Source organism: Marmota marmota, unplaced genomic scaffold (assembly GCF_001458135.2).
Source record: "Marmota marmota marmota unplaced genomic scaffold, marMar, whole genome shotgun sequence".
Taxonomy (NCBI): Eukaryota; Metazoa; Chordata; class Mammalia; order Rodentia; family Sciuridae; genus Marmota; species Marmota marmota.
In genome coordinates this window covers 4,274,872-4,288,891 of record NW_025999946.1, presented here as the reverse complement: position 1 = coordinate 4,288,891, position 14,020 = coordinate 4,274,872, and the positions used below count along the sequence as shown (strand labels likewise).

At 45.5% G+C, this 14,020-nt stretch overlaps 1 protein-coding gene across 2 annotated transcripts in view; it reads right to left on the bottom strand.

Annotated features, from left to right (window-relative positions):
• Window positions 1–3,908: 3,908 nt before the first annotated feature.
• Dusp29 (dual specificity phosphatase 29) overlaps window positions 3,909–14,020 on the bottom strand; it is a 36,546-nt gene continuing 26,434 nt past the window's right edge. For both annotated transcript variants that reach the window (XM_015504604.2, XM_048801828.1), the window contains one exon: window positions 3,909–4,783. In XM_015504604.2, coding sequence (XP_015360090.1) covers window positions 4,554–4,783 — 230 coding nt within the window. In that variant the 3' untranslated portion in view covers window positions 3,909–4,553. The remainder of the gene's footprint in view (window positions 4,784–14,020) is intronic.

Below are 14,020 nucleotides of genomic sequence, written 5' to 3'. Positions count from 1 at the left end.
GGTGTTCACAGCTCTCTGCTAAGCAAATCACTACTATTGTTTTAACACATAATAGTTAGGTGTTAACACAGATGATAGATACAAACTTTAAAATGATCCCAAAACACTGAACAGGTAGGATAGAGTGTGCACCAGGATAAAAGGCCCCACATGGAGGAGGATGCCTGGCGGAGCCTGGCCTTGTATTCTCACCTGTGTCATTCTCTTTCAGTTTTTGCATGTGTAGTGGGTTTAATAACCAGATTCTACCCTTAAATCCCTCCCTCCCACACCTGCAAAGTTGGCCACACCAGTAGGGTAGCCGGAGGGCTCCAAGGGCTGCTGTGGCGAAGGAAGACAGAGTTGCTGTGCTCCCCATTCTTCTGATGGGGAAATGCACGGTTTGTGTGAATCATGGTTGCAGCAGGTCAGAAGTGGCCAAGCATCAGGCAAGAGGCTGCTTAAGCCTGGGAGGCAGGATGAGGTCCCTGACACAGAGCTCCCCACAAGCCCCACTTTGAAACTTTCAAGATTCAGGTTTTTTTCCTGCTGCTTTAAGTTTTGGGGAAGGCTGGAGACCCCCCCCCCACCATTCCCTTTGGCAGTGGCCTGCTGATCACACCTTTGGGTTTGTAGGATGCTAGGGCTCCAATGTCCCCACTCATGCCTGCCCTCTAGGGAGGTCGGGGACAAATCCCAGTCACTGTCCCAGACCTGCCACACCAGAATCAGACCAGTACACGGGACACCTTGTGTCTCACAGAGACTGTGGCGTAGTCACTGGGAGCTATCTTTGGGCCCCAAGTCCCAGCATTTCTTGAGGGATCAGAAAGGTTTAGCATAAGAGAGAAATTGCACAGCTGGGATGGCCAGGGAGCACCCTGCTCTCCTCACCTGCCCACTCGATGGGAAATTCAGACCTGAATGTGACACCACAGGTCCTGGAAAACAGGAACTTGGATTCATCATGACTGAATACACTCACCGTTAGGTTGGGATTCATTCACGATTAGGCCACACCTTAAAAACCTGGAATGTGTTCTTGTTCATTTTCTTCAAGAGTCTAACATGGATTGTCTGTTGCCAACCTACTTTCATAGCTCGAATGGTGCCAGCCCTTGGACTCGGGCCTCAGACTTTGGCCTTCCTCACCAATGTGCTGTTTCAGAAATAACGACTCACAACAGTATCACAAAGAGCTTTCACCAACAGTGCTTCCACCTGATCCACACTCACCCTGTGTGGGAAATGGGGTGGTCGTTTTCATTTACAGATCAGGAAATGGAGGCTCAAAGAAGCTAACCTAATTGCCTGAACTCACCCAGCTAAAATTTGTAAGCTGAAACAAACCCGGTGTTCCCAAATCACAGCTCTTTCTCCTAAAACACTGTATCCTCTGAAAAGGCTCCTAAAACATTGAACTCTGAAAAGGCTGTAACTCGTCACCTCTCTGGTTTAAAGGCTTAGCTAATGAATACATGATACTGTAAAAACTGTTAAGTGCTCCATAAATATAGGTTCCTTTGTTGTTGCAAGCAAGGCTTGCTCTGCAGCCAGCCTTCGATACTGAAAATGCAAGGACTGTCGCTTACCCAGCAGTGACTTCAGGGTCTGTGCCCAGGCCTCCCTGACTCCTGCTACCTTCTTTGTTCCCTTTCCCAGATTCCTCCTCCACCTAGGCCTGGCTGGACAAGTTCACGTTCTGCAACACTCCGGCCTGGAGCATCCTCTCTTTTTTTCTCCTTATCTATCTCCTATGATGACTTCAAGTTCTACCTCTTCACAGTATTTGTATCTCCAGTTGTGAACCTTCCTCTGAGCTCTAGATTGCAGATCAAATTACTTGGGACACCTTTTCTGTGTCTTCTGGACATGCCATAATGCAGTGATACCCAGTTCATTAACCTTCATTTCTCTCCCCTCTCAGCAAGTCCACTCCTTTTCCCGCATAATTCCAAAATGATCCTGAATGCAAATTCCCTGGCACTATCTGTACAGGCCACCTTCCCCTCTCTTATAACAGCCCCCTAACTGATCTTCTGGTCTCCTTTCTCAGTTCCCTATAGCTATTCTCCATACTTTGGCCAAATGATTTTTTTTTCTTTCTGGAGTGATCTTGAAAAAACTCACACCATTTCCCTGCTTAAAACACTTGAGTGGATTTTCTTTGCACTGGGAATAAAATCCAACCTCTCCACCCCTTTTCTTGCATTCTCCCCTCACCTGACGGGCAGTTCCTCAGACTAGAATGCTCGCTCCTCCTTGGCAAGATGTACAACCTCAAGCCTAAGCTTACTCTCCCTGAGAGGTTGCCCTTCACCACCCCACTTCTAAAGTGGGTTGCTCCCCCAACACTCCCCGTTGCTTTCCACCTAAGCACCCGTTTCCCTCATTGCATTTTATTACAACCCACACTTTAGCTTTTATTTTTGACCTCTTATAATGCAACTGTTGGCATGTGTGGTACATTCTCAACAAATACTCATTGATTGAAAATTTTACTTGTGAAGATGTGAAACACTATTGGAAAAACTGTTCCTCCTTTCTCCTATCTGGCTCTCTGGAGTCACCAGAAGAGTCCAGACCCTCCAGTGTTAAATTCTCTCTTGCTTCTGCCCTCTGCAGGGCTCTGCCCCACAAAGAAATGGTGGCATAGAGGGGTGGTAGGTGCTCAAGAAAACACATCCTCCCTACATGTGAAGTCACTGAAATGTAAATAGTTTATTGAAATAGAAATATTGATTTGTGTCTGGGCACAGAATAGATCAGACCTAAGAGAAAACAGTTCAGAGGGCAGTCATCAGGATGCCATGCTAGGGAAGACTACTAGAGATCACTCTGAGCCCAGTCCCTTTTGGTCTGCATCTCTTTCCCAAGAGCCCATACATGGCTCCAATTACACCCCAATCTGAGTCATTAAGCAATTCCATCACCCTTGGTCATTATGCCCCTACCATTCTGTTCTCTCTCTCACAATCACATGAGTTTTGGCTGATCCAGCCCGACCTCTCTCTAGTTTAGACCTGTCACAATTTCAGAGGGAACATCTCTCCTTTTTGATCTTATCACCAAGATAGACCAATTTACTAAACATTCATATTTCCATTTCAGCTTTGCCTTTTTCCTTTGCAACTCCTTTATAATGTTTCAGGTTTTTAATTTACTAGAAGCCCAATATCTTTAACACAGGCAGAGAGTGGGGACTCTCAGGGGAATCCCCTCCCTGTGCATGTTCATCAGAGGACCAAGTCTTCTCCTGGGCCAAGGTGACCCTCCCAGAGCAGAACCAGGATAGTCCCAGGGAATCAGGTCCAGGCACAAGGGCCCAGGACACAGCAAGCAGAACAGCTTCCCTGAGGTCACAGGGAGATTCTTGGGTGACTTTATCCAGCTGCTGAATCCCTGGACTCTTACCTCCCTCCCACAAGAACTTCCTCTTTCATTCTGTTGAGAATCACAACCAAACTGGAGACCCAGCGCCTTTCCATTGTTTCCCAGTAGGCCTTTAGCACACTCTCTTGGCTTTATCCAGGTGGTTTCCCTTTCTGGTCATTGGCTGCTAGGACCCCACCCCACCCCCACCCCTCTCTTTCTTTGGGTTCAGTCTGGTTCAGGTTCCTGGCTCTAGAAGCCACCACGACCCATTTGGTGCTGCTACCATTTTCTCAAGAATGAAGAGCACACATGCTCACAGTGAGTGGCTTAGCTCACCCCTGAGCCCCCCTGACTGCCCCATCCTCCCATTCCACAGCAAACCCCTTTACAAATACTTCCTGGTGTGACTGAAAACAAACCAGCCCCAGCTGGCTAGAGGCACAGTCCTGGTCTGCTGAAGGGTGTCTCCTCCTTTCCCTCTTTGTGCAAAATTATAAAGCCAAACTCTTGCTTGTCCAAATTTGCCACAATTTATTGAATTTGTCTGAGTAGTGGCAGCTCTGGCCACCATTCAGAAGAGCCCTGGCTCCCTAAGGCAGGCAAGAAGCCAAGGGCAGGGGCTTCTAAGGGGCTCAGGACCCTACTCCCCACCCCTGCCAGGCCAGCAGCATCCGTGAATGGTGACTTGGGGATTCCATGGGTAAAGAATGCGGGGTGGCCTCCGGAGGCCCTGATACCTGTGAAAGCTCTCCTGTAACACAGCTGCACAGGAATTTTCTGTGTTTATAGAAAATCAAGTTCTATTTTTAAATTATTTTTTTATAAGAACCTGACTTTCAGACAAAGCCAAACATTTAATCACAACACAATTCCCACACATTTTTAAATCCTTTTCTGTTTCCATCTTTAAAAAAAGAAGAGGGAGAAAAAATTACAGGAGACTGCAGAACGGTGCCCTCATCTGTAACCAATTGAGCCGGGCGCCAGTCTCCCCCCACGGGGCTGAGGCCTGGACTCCGCCTGGAGGCGGCTCTGAAGCCTCCCCGCTCCCAGCACACACTGGGAAGTTTAATAAGATTATTAGGAAGAAGTCAAGCTTTGGTTTTGCTGTCCCTTCTCTGTGACCAAAGTCATGGGGCAGCGCCATTTCAGCTTTTTTTCTCCATCCCAAGAGTCTATGCTTGGCGGTGAAGAGGGTCCTATGGCTCCCCCTGGCAGTCCCCACGCTGGGTCTGTCGCCTCTGCTGAACCAGCTGCTTGTCCAGTTCTCGAAGTTGCTTCAGAAAACCCCGGTTGGGTAGGACGCAGCGATTCTTGGCCACTTGTTGGATAGCATCCACCAGAGTCATGTTCCTGTGGATCATCAGGTAGGCCAGGACCAGGGTCGCCGACCTGCTCCGGCCCATGGCACAGTGAACCAGGATCTTATCTGCAGATGGAATTGGGAGAAGAAAATCCACACTGAAGGGGTGGTGTGGCTTGTGGAGAAGGCCTTGCATGAGGCCCAGGGAGGCCTGCTCAGTCCTGATTGGCTCACTCAGCTCTCACCCACAGCCTGGCTACACCCACAGCTCCCCAGGTGCATGGGGGAAACTCTCATGGTTTCTTTGTCTTTGTGAAGGTAATTTGTACATAACATACTTTGTATGCTGCTTGGCACCCATTAAAAACTTAATAAATGGCATTAGTTGCTGGGCACGGTGGTGCAGGAGGCTGAGGCAGTAGAATTGCAAGTTCAAAGCCAGCTTCAGCAACTTAGTGAGATCCTGTCTCAAAAAATAAAACAGGGGGCTGGGGATGTGGCTCAATCGGTAGCGTGCTCGCCTGCGGTGTGCTTGCGGCCCGGGTTCGATCCTCAGCACCACATACAAACAAAGATGTTGTGTCCGCCAAGAACTAAAAAAAATAAATAAATATTTTTAAAAAATAAATAAATAAATAAATAAATAAATAAATAAATAAATAAATAAATAAAAAATAAAACAGGGGGCGTGGGGGGGGGCCGGGGGGTTGGCTGGGATTGTGGTTCAGCGGCAGAGCGCTCGCCTAGCACAGGTGGGACCGGGTTCGATCCTCAGCACCACATAAAAATAAAGGCATTGTGTTGTGTCCATCTACACCAAGAAATAAATATTTTTAAAAAATAAAAAGGGTTGGGGACTTAGGACTTAAGTCAGTGGTAAAGCACCTCTAAGTTCAATCCCCAGCACTAAATAGATAGATAGGAGATGTTACTGTTGCCTTGGTAAGGAAGGGGAAGAGGGAAATGAAGTTAAGGCTCTCACTTGCCTGAGTACCTCTAAGTGAGAACTCCCAAGTCAGTGTGCTGAAGAAATGATTTTATGGGTGTGTGTGTGTGTGTGTGTGTTTAATGCTCATTTATTATGTTGAATAGGGTAGTCACTAGGGTTCAAATTTCAAAAGTTACTAAAGGATGCCCTGAAAAGACTCCAGTGCCTCAGCTCCCAGGAGCCGCAGACATTATCAATTTTTTCTTCCAGAGAGGAATCAGTGCATATGCATAATGAAATAGATTTATTTTTCTTCTTCTTTTTTTTTCCCTCAAAGGCAAAGTTCTACATCCTTTTCCATACCTTGCTTTTCCATTTAACAATATATCTTGGACATTTTTATCAATTTGTATATGAAGGATTCGTTTAATTGTGTGTGTGTGTGTGTGTGTGTAAAACGAAATTCCTCTGTAGAGATAAGCAACTATAGACAGAATGCATTCCCTGGGAGACCCTGGAATGACCATCCCATGCATGGGCTACATGTGGAGTGGAGAGATATGGATGCTTTTTACGTTATCTGCAGTGCTGCTAGATTTGACCCTGGATAAGGAGAGCTGCCTCATCCCCTATGGCCCTTTCTGCAGCCCAGAGGGCATGGTCTGCCTGCTTGGCATCCTTGAGCATCCATGTAGCCAGTGGGGCCCATATTACCCTGGCCTGATTTCTTGCAGACCTGGGTTCCAGACTGGATTCTGCCACTAATTGCCAGTTGGCTAACAAATAGGTAAGTCACTAAGCCTCTGGAGCTCTAATTTCCTCAACTGTCAAGGAGGGGAGCAAAATCAGATCAGCAGTGAGCAAATCTAATTCTATAAAATTACATGGTTGAGTTTTTTAAAAAATTAAAGTACTTTTATTGTCATGTGCCAAAGGAAAGGGATGAATATTCTTCAAATTTAAATTAGCTACATTATTGTCTATTCTAGCTGTTCTCTAAGTGTGTTCCAAGATCCCTGGGAGTTCCCAGGAAACTTTCAGGAGATGCATGGAATCAATAGGATTTCCATCATCGTACTGTGGTGATATTTGTCTGACTGTGTTGACATGCATGCTGACATTGCCTTTGTGACCATCACAAAGGCAATGGTGTGCAGAACTTCTGCAGTCTTAGCAGGGATCATGGCACAGGCACCAGTTAGACTAGTAAGCAAATTGCTTTGCCTGCCCTCACACACTCTCAGGGGGCAAACAGCAATTTCCCTTAAGAATAACTTCGATGAAGCAGTAAAAATTAGTTTTATCAAATCCCAGCCCCTGGGTGTACTTTTTAATATAACATGTGATGAAATGGGATGTATACATAAAGCACTTTGGCCCCATACTGAAGTACAATGGTTGTCTCAAGGAAAAGCACATGCGAGCTGATTGAGATGCGAGCTGAATAGCTGCTGTTTTCAGGAAACACATTTTTCCTTGAATGAACAAATGACAGAAAAACCATGGGTATTCAAACTTGGGAATTTAGCAGCCCTTTTCTCAAAAGTGAACCAAGTGAGCCTGTCATTTCAAAGAAAACCACTGACGTATTTGTTGCTGGTGATAAAATGCAGAATTTCAAGCAAAAATTCGAATTTTGGAAAACTTGTATCCATCACTATGAGATGGACAGTTTCCTAATACATTATGATTTTTTTTTCCTTTAAGATAGATGGTGATATTAACAAGTGTGGCTTTTTGGATAATCTGCAATGAAAAATGTCAGCATTTGAAAGAACCATATAACTTAGTGAACTAGTATTTCCAAATGAACAGTGTAGGACATTTTAATGTTATATCAAAAGATCCGCTTAAGACAGACCAGTGGAGTTTAATGTGAAAGTATATGAAGTTCATTGATACGGTTTCTGATTCCACATCACAAGTGACCTTAAAATATTTTGTTTGTGGAGATTTGGTGCAGTTTCAAAGAAGACTATCCACAATTATCTGAAAAGCCTATTAAAATATTCCTCCCTTGTCCAACTACATATATAAATAAGGCTGTATTTTCTTTAAATATTTCAACTGAAAGAGCTTATAACAATAATCTGAATGCAGAAGCAGATATAAGAATACAACTGAATTCTGTTAAACCTAACATTGAAGAGATTTGTGAAAAATGTAAAATAATATCACTCTTCTCCCTAATTTGTTTTGGAACACATAACTTTTCATAAAACTATGTAATTATGTTGCTATACAATAGGTCTGTTTAAATGAACAAATATCTTAATTTTTTTCAGTTTTTACTTTGAATAGGGTAAATATTGATAGGTATAGCCTACATAGACAAAAGGTCTTTGGTATTCACTAATTTTTAAGAGTGTAAAAGAATTCTGGATCCAAAAAGTTGGGAACCAGAGATCTGGAAGAAAAGCTCTTTGGCCTCTTCCAAGCCAACAGCTGGGCCTCTCTGAGAAGCCAGGAGCTTCAGAAGCTTCCCATCCCTCAGGCTTCCATTTGGTGGCGCTCTAGAGCTCACCTAGCTCATATCTCCTTTTATGCTCAGCCAACCTTCAAGGATTCATTATCATAATCCTTCCTTTGCAGATGGGGAAACAAGCTCATGTGGGTGCGATGACTTTGCTAGAGGTTGCCCAGAAAGCTTTTGCTTGGAATAGCTCAATGCAACATATATTTGAGGCCCTACTGTGTGCCAGCCCAATAGCCACTAGAATCTCATTGCTTTATCTGTGCTCAGAGCAACAAGATTCAACTGACTGTCCCACCACTGCCAGTGGGTGCCCTCTCCTGTCGCTATGGGATCACTCTGCTGGTGTCACAGTCATTGGGACTGCTTGAGCTCTGTGACCCCAGTGCTGGCCCTGTTCCTGAGTCTCAGGCCTGAAGCCTGAAGAGTTGTCCAAGAAGACACTCATGGACATTGGTGAGTTTATGGAGCATCACAGGATACAAGGACAGCTAGCTTCTGCATAGAAGTGGCTCTGCATGTTCCTCTCACTGCCACCACCTCACTTTCCTCATTGGACCAATGCCCAGTAGAGTGATGATGGTCAGAAACCAAGGCAGCATGAGAAATCCATGTGGTGCTAAACACCAAGCACCTGGACTCTTCTCTCCAGCCCTACATGGCTGGAGAAGTCTGCGCACTCCAATCAACAGTGAGGACAACAATGGCCTCTCCACAGGCAGAGCCTGGCACAGGGAGGTGCTCTGTAAATAGTTCTTCATTTTATCACAATTTAACTGATCTCCACAAGCTCACCAGGCCCGCTCATCCTACGTCTCCATGTTGCTGGGCCTTTCCCTTCTTCACCTTGGCCAGAAAGGGAGGCAGGAAGCAGGTCCCCCTTCTTTATTGCTACTTAGGGCTTAGGGGATGGGGGCCCCACATTCTTGCCCAGCATAACTGTGCTTGTGGGGTGTGGCTGCATCCAGGCCAGTGCATGTCTACCTCTGGCATTCTAATCCCCACGGGCTGCTCCAGAGGCTGCCTGGCCCCTGGCCAGCTCTGCTGATAACTAAAGCGTTTCTTCCTCTCCTGGCAAAAAGAGTAATTCTTCCTGTCATGACTAAATACTAAAACAGACGAAAGCTGTAGTTCATTAAGCCTTTGGGGAGCCTGAAGTCTGTTAAGTGAGGGGGGGGGAGGGGAGAGGAAGGCGGAAGGTGGGGGAGATGGGGGAGGCAGGCGCAGGGGAGCTGGAGGGGGTGGAAGGGAAAGCGGGAAAAGAGGGAGGAGGGACATTCAGTTGTGGCAGGAGTTCCTGGAGTTGAGTTTGGTTTTCAAAACCTCCACATTCATGCTGTCAGCCATGAGAACTAGATGGACCTTCCTAGGGTAAAGAGCCTGCTGTTCTCTTTCCTCTCTGGGACTGTCCCCAGAATCTCAGGCCTCTGCTCCCTCTTTGCTCAATGGCCCTGCCAAGCACCATCCTTTGGAGCCCAGGGTTGGGTGGCAGGAATCAGTAGAGTCAGAAGGCCTGTTCCCAGCACTGGCCTCATGGAGAAAGCAGGAGACTGTGAGTTGGATGCCAGCCACAGGTAGGGTCCTCGGCAAAGGCAGCCTTGACAGAGCTGGCATTTTCTATATCACTGGCTTCTAAATCTTTCTGCACAACCCCCAGGAAATAACAGAGCAGGATGAAATTCACAGCTGACACCTGTATTCTCTTCTAAGCACTTTATGTTGTCAATGTCACCCAATGACATTGATGAAGTTATTTTCTCCAGTTTATAGATGAGGTAACTGAAGTGCAGAGAAGGGACTTGTCCAAGTCACACAGTTAGGGAGTGGCAGACCCAGGATCTGAGCCCAAGCAGATGGCCAGTGTGCCTGTCAGTCAAAAGTAATCCATACCTGCACTGCCTGCAAGGCAAGCTGATATTTTCTATTTATTTCTAATTTATTCAATGTTTCAAAAAGAAACACCCAAACAAATTGATTTTTGATCCACTGATAGGTCACAAATCTGTATCTGGAAATGGCTAGTTTCCATCAAATGTTTCCCCTATGTCCCCTTACCAACAGGGTGTGTGATGGACTGCCAGGGTGTGTGTGCCATAGAAGACAGGAGACACTTGGTGATCTGGTCTGGTTAAGGCTTAAGGAATCAACCAGAGCCAGAGAACCTCTTGCTAGAAGCAGACTTCGTTTATTTATTCATACCTACTGGGTCCATAATAGATTTTAAGGGAGCTTCAACAGTAGGCTAAAGACTGTTTATTTAAGAAAGAAGGAATCAGTTTGGAGATGTGGCTTAGTGGTAGAGTGCTTGCCTAGCATGCATTAAGACCTGGGTTTCCTCCCCAGTACCATGAGTTAAAAAAGAAAAAAAGAATGAACCAAGGGTCAGTGCTGATTCTGAAATTTGATCTTCAGGCAGGCCCTGATAATCACATGGGAACAGTGAAGGCACTCCAAATGTATTCTGTCACAGGTTCTTTTTCTGATGAAGAAGGATGAGTTCACTTGTTTCAGGTCCCATAACCAGCTGACATGCCTTGCCTTCCATGATAATTGGTACCCCTCATACAGCACAGTCACCAGATGCTCAAAATAAGGGCCAAAGACGCTTCCATGAAGTCTCAGTGATGGAAGGAACCCCTTTCCTTGGCAAGGGCATGTCCTGACTGCTGCTTCTGATTAGCTCTGTGGCCCTGGGCAGGTCACTTGACTTCTCTAGGCTTTGGTTTTCCAAGATCTCAGACCTGGATGGCAGACTAGATTATTTCTTAAGATTTTTGGAGCAGGACTGAGGCTTTCTGGAGAGTTCATTCAGAAGGTCAAATCAGCATAGAGTGGGGGTAGGAGTGGGCCTCTGGGCATGATAACTGGCCAGGAGTACAGTCCCCCCCACACACATCAGGGATGGTTTTTAAAAAGAATGAATATACTGAGCACTATGGCACATGCCTATAATCCCAGTGATTCAGGAGGCTGAGGTAGGAAGATCACCAGTTTGAGGCCAGTGTGGGAATTTAGTGAGACCCTCTCAAAATAGAAAATAAAAAGAGCTGCGGTTCACTGGGAACAGTGGCACACACCTATAATCCCAGCAACTCGAGAGGCTAAGGAAGGAGGATCGCAAGTTCAAGGCCAGCCTCAGCAACTTAGTGAGGCCCTCAACAACTTAGTGAGACCCTGTCTCATAATTAAAAAACAAGGACTGGGGATATAGCTCGGTAGGTAGAGTGGTGCAAGGCGCTGGGTTCAATCCCTAGTACCAAATATATAAATATTTAAAACAGGACTAGGGATATGGTTCAGTGGTTAAGCGTCCTGGGTTCAATCCCCAGTACCAAAAGAAGCGGGGAGGACTAGGGATGTAGCTCAGTGATGGAGTGCTCCCGGGTTCAATCAGCAGTACCAAAAAAAGAACACATAGCATGTGCAAGGCACTAGGTTCAATCCCATCACAAAAAAAATTAAAAATTAAATTAAAAAAGAAAGAGTGAGTATGACTGGCTGTGAGGGACAGGGGAGAGGGAACAGTGTACCCTTGGCTGAAACGAGTCAATGGAGGACAGGAAAGACAGGAAGGAGGGAGGAAAAAGAGAGACCTGCCTTTGGGCCAGACTGCCCATCAACACCTCTTACATCAGGAGTATAATAAGAAACACACGACTGGATCTGCCTCTGAAATGCCACAAAAGTGTCCCTTGGTTTTCCAGTGCATGACTAGACAAAAGCAGGCTACCCACTGCACGCGTGGCAGGGAGGCCAAGCACCTGTCATCTGCTTTCTCTCGAGTCTATGGCAGTGCTGTTGCTAAGCTAACAAGCATTTTGTTTTGTTACTCTGCACCTTTCAGGGCACAGGTGACGAGCTTATGGCCATTGGGTTGCTTTGGTTTTGCCCTCTCCCGCATTTTAAGAAATATCAATTTGCTGTCAACAAATGTGAGTGATTTTACAGTAAAATCCAGATTGGAGACTTTTCCTGAAAAGTCAGAAATTCTACCATGTTTTCATTGATCTTCACAAGAAACACTGGCTGGAATAAAGCAGCAGCTGCTGGTTTTGAAGGGAGCACAGGACTTTCTTCAGCCCTGTCCCTACATCCCACTGCCTTACACGCGGACACCTTCATTTGTTTCTGCTCTGCATGGTTCTGAAGGATTGATATTTGATGCTTTGGGCTGAGGAAGTCTGTAGACATTCAGGGGCAAAGGGCACTGAGAATGGAGCCCAGCTCCCACCTGACAATGCTGTCACATCCTGCTCCCTGATTCTGCCCAGCTGATCTAGGCCTCACATCCTTCCAATCAATCTGGTTGCTTGCACATCCTCTAGCCTCTCTCTATATCCTCTTCCCTCTTTTTCTTTTTTGGGGTACCAAGGATTAAACTCAGAGGCACTTGGCCACTGAGCTATATCCCTAGCCCTATTTTGTATTGTATTTAGAGATAGAGTCTCACTGAGATAGGGCCTCGCCATGTGACTCTAGATCTTGATTCTTTCCTGATCTGGCAGTGGGGGCAGCCTCTCAAATGCTGTGCCAGGAACCTAAAACAAGCTTTCATGTGAGTATATCATACAAGTTCAAAGTTGGAATGTCTTTTTTCCTCCTTTTCTTTCTTTTTTTTTTAGGATTGGAAACTTTATTATGATGATATGCATATGCTGGCGAAGTTATATGCTTCACAGTACACGACATCTTTTTATCAAATGCATCCGAAAGCCTGCTGTGCACCAGGTTCTATGCCAAATGCTTTATGTGTGTTACTGCTGATCTTCATTATAACCTCACAAGGTAAATATTTTCATCACCAGATGGAGACACCAAGGCTCAGAGAAATCACATCATTAGTAAGTTTTGCAACAGGAATTTGAACCCAGTCCTGTCTTCTCCAAAGTCTGCCAGGTCTCTTCCATTAAGGGGGAGTTCTAAGACATAGAAATGGTAAGCAAGCAAGCACATAAAACAGAAACTGAAAGATTGAACTGTTGTAGGCTTTTGTTTTTTCATGTCAAATGTGTTTTCAGTTAACTTCAAACACCACGAGGCAAACTTTACCTTATGGTGATGAGTCAGAGTTCAATTACTTTTTTCATCCTGCTTGGAAATCCAGAATGTGCAGAACACAAAAGATAATCCATAAGTAGACTTGTAAAAAAAATGACTTAGAATTGAGACATCTTTTAACACAAGCACTTCAGTTCCATGGGTTTTTTTTTTTTTTCCCATAGTGACATTGCTTTCTGAACCATTGATAATGACAAATTGTTAGTAGCTATGGCTGGCTGTGGAGCTAGGGCCACTGTGGGATGACTGTCCAGCAGAACTGGCCTAGGCCCAACCCCAGGTTGCAAATTCCTGAAGCAGGTCAGTAGGTCAGTCAGTGAGCCTTGTGATTCCAACCTTTACAGCAAGAAAGGCTTTCAGTAATTGGATACCCTGAGTTATGTGATGTCCCCAGAAAGGAGTGTGACACATGGGGCTGAAGTCAGAGCCCAAATTAGGGAGTTAAAGTCCTTCTGGCCTCTGTGGAATGCAATAATGCAATATGCAGCAATAATTGCATACTGTTTTCCCTGGTACATGCCTAGGCTGTGCCCTTTTCTCCAGAATAGCCTGTAGCCTTTCCTAAATTAGAGCAGCTAAAACTGTATTTTTGAGCACAAGGACTAGTACTATGATTTAGAAGATGGATAATCAACGCTGGGAAACTTGAACATTGCAGGTACAAAACTCAAATTCTCAGATACAATTTAGCCAAGGTTGTCAACTTGCTATGGGAGGTCTTGCTACACGGAGTGTTAGAGGGCAGGAGGATGTGCGCTTGGAAATTTAGTGAGACTAGAAGAATTTAAAGTCTCTCCATAGATACCCACCCTGAACCTGGCTAGGATCTTGGCTCCTTTTTGGGGGGTAGGGGGGGGTGGGGGGGCTGGGGACTGTACCCAGAACCTCCAATCGGCAAACATTC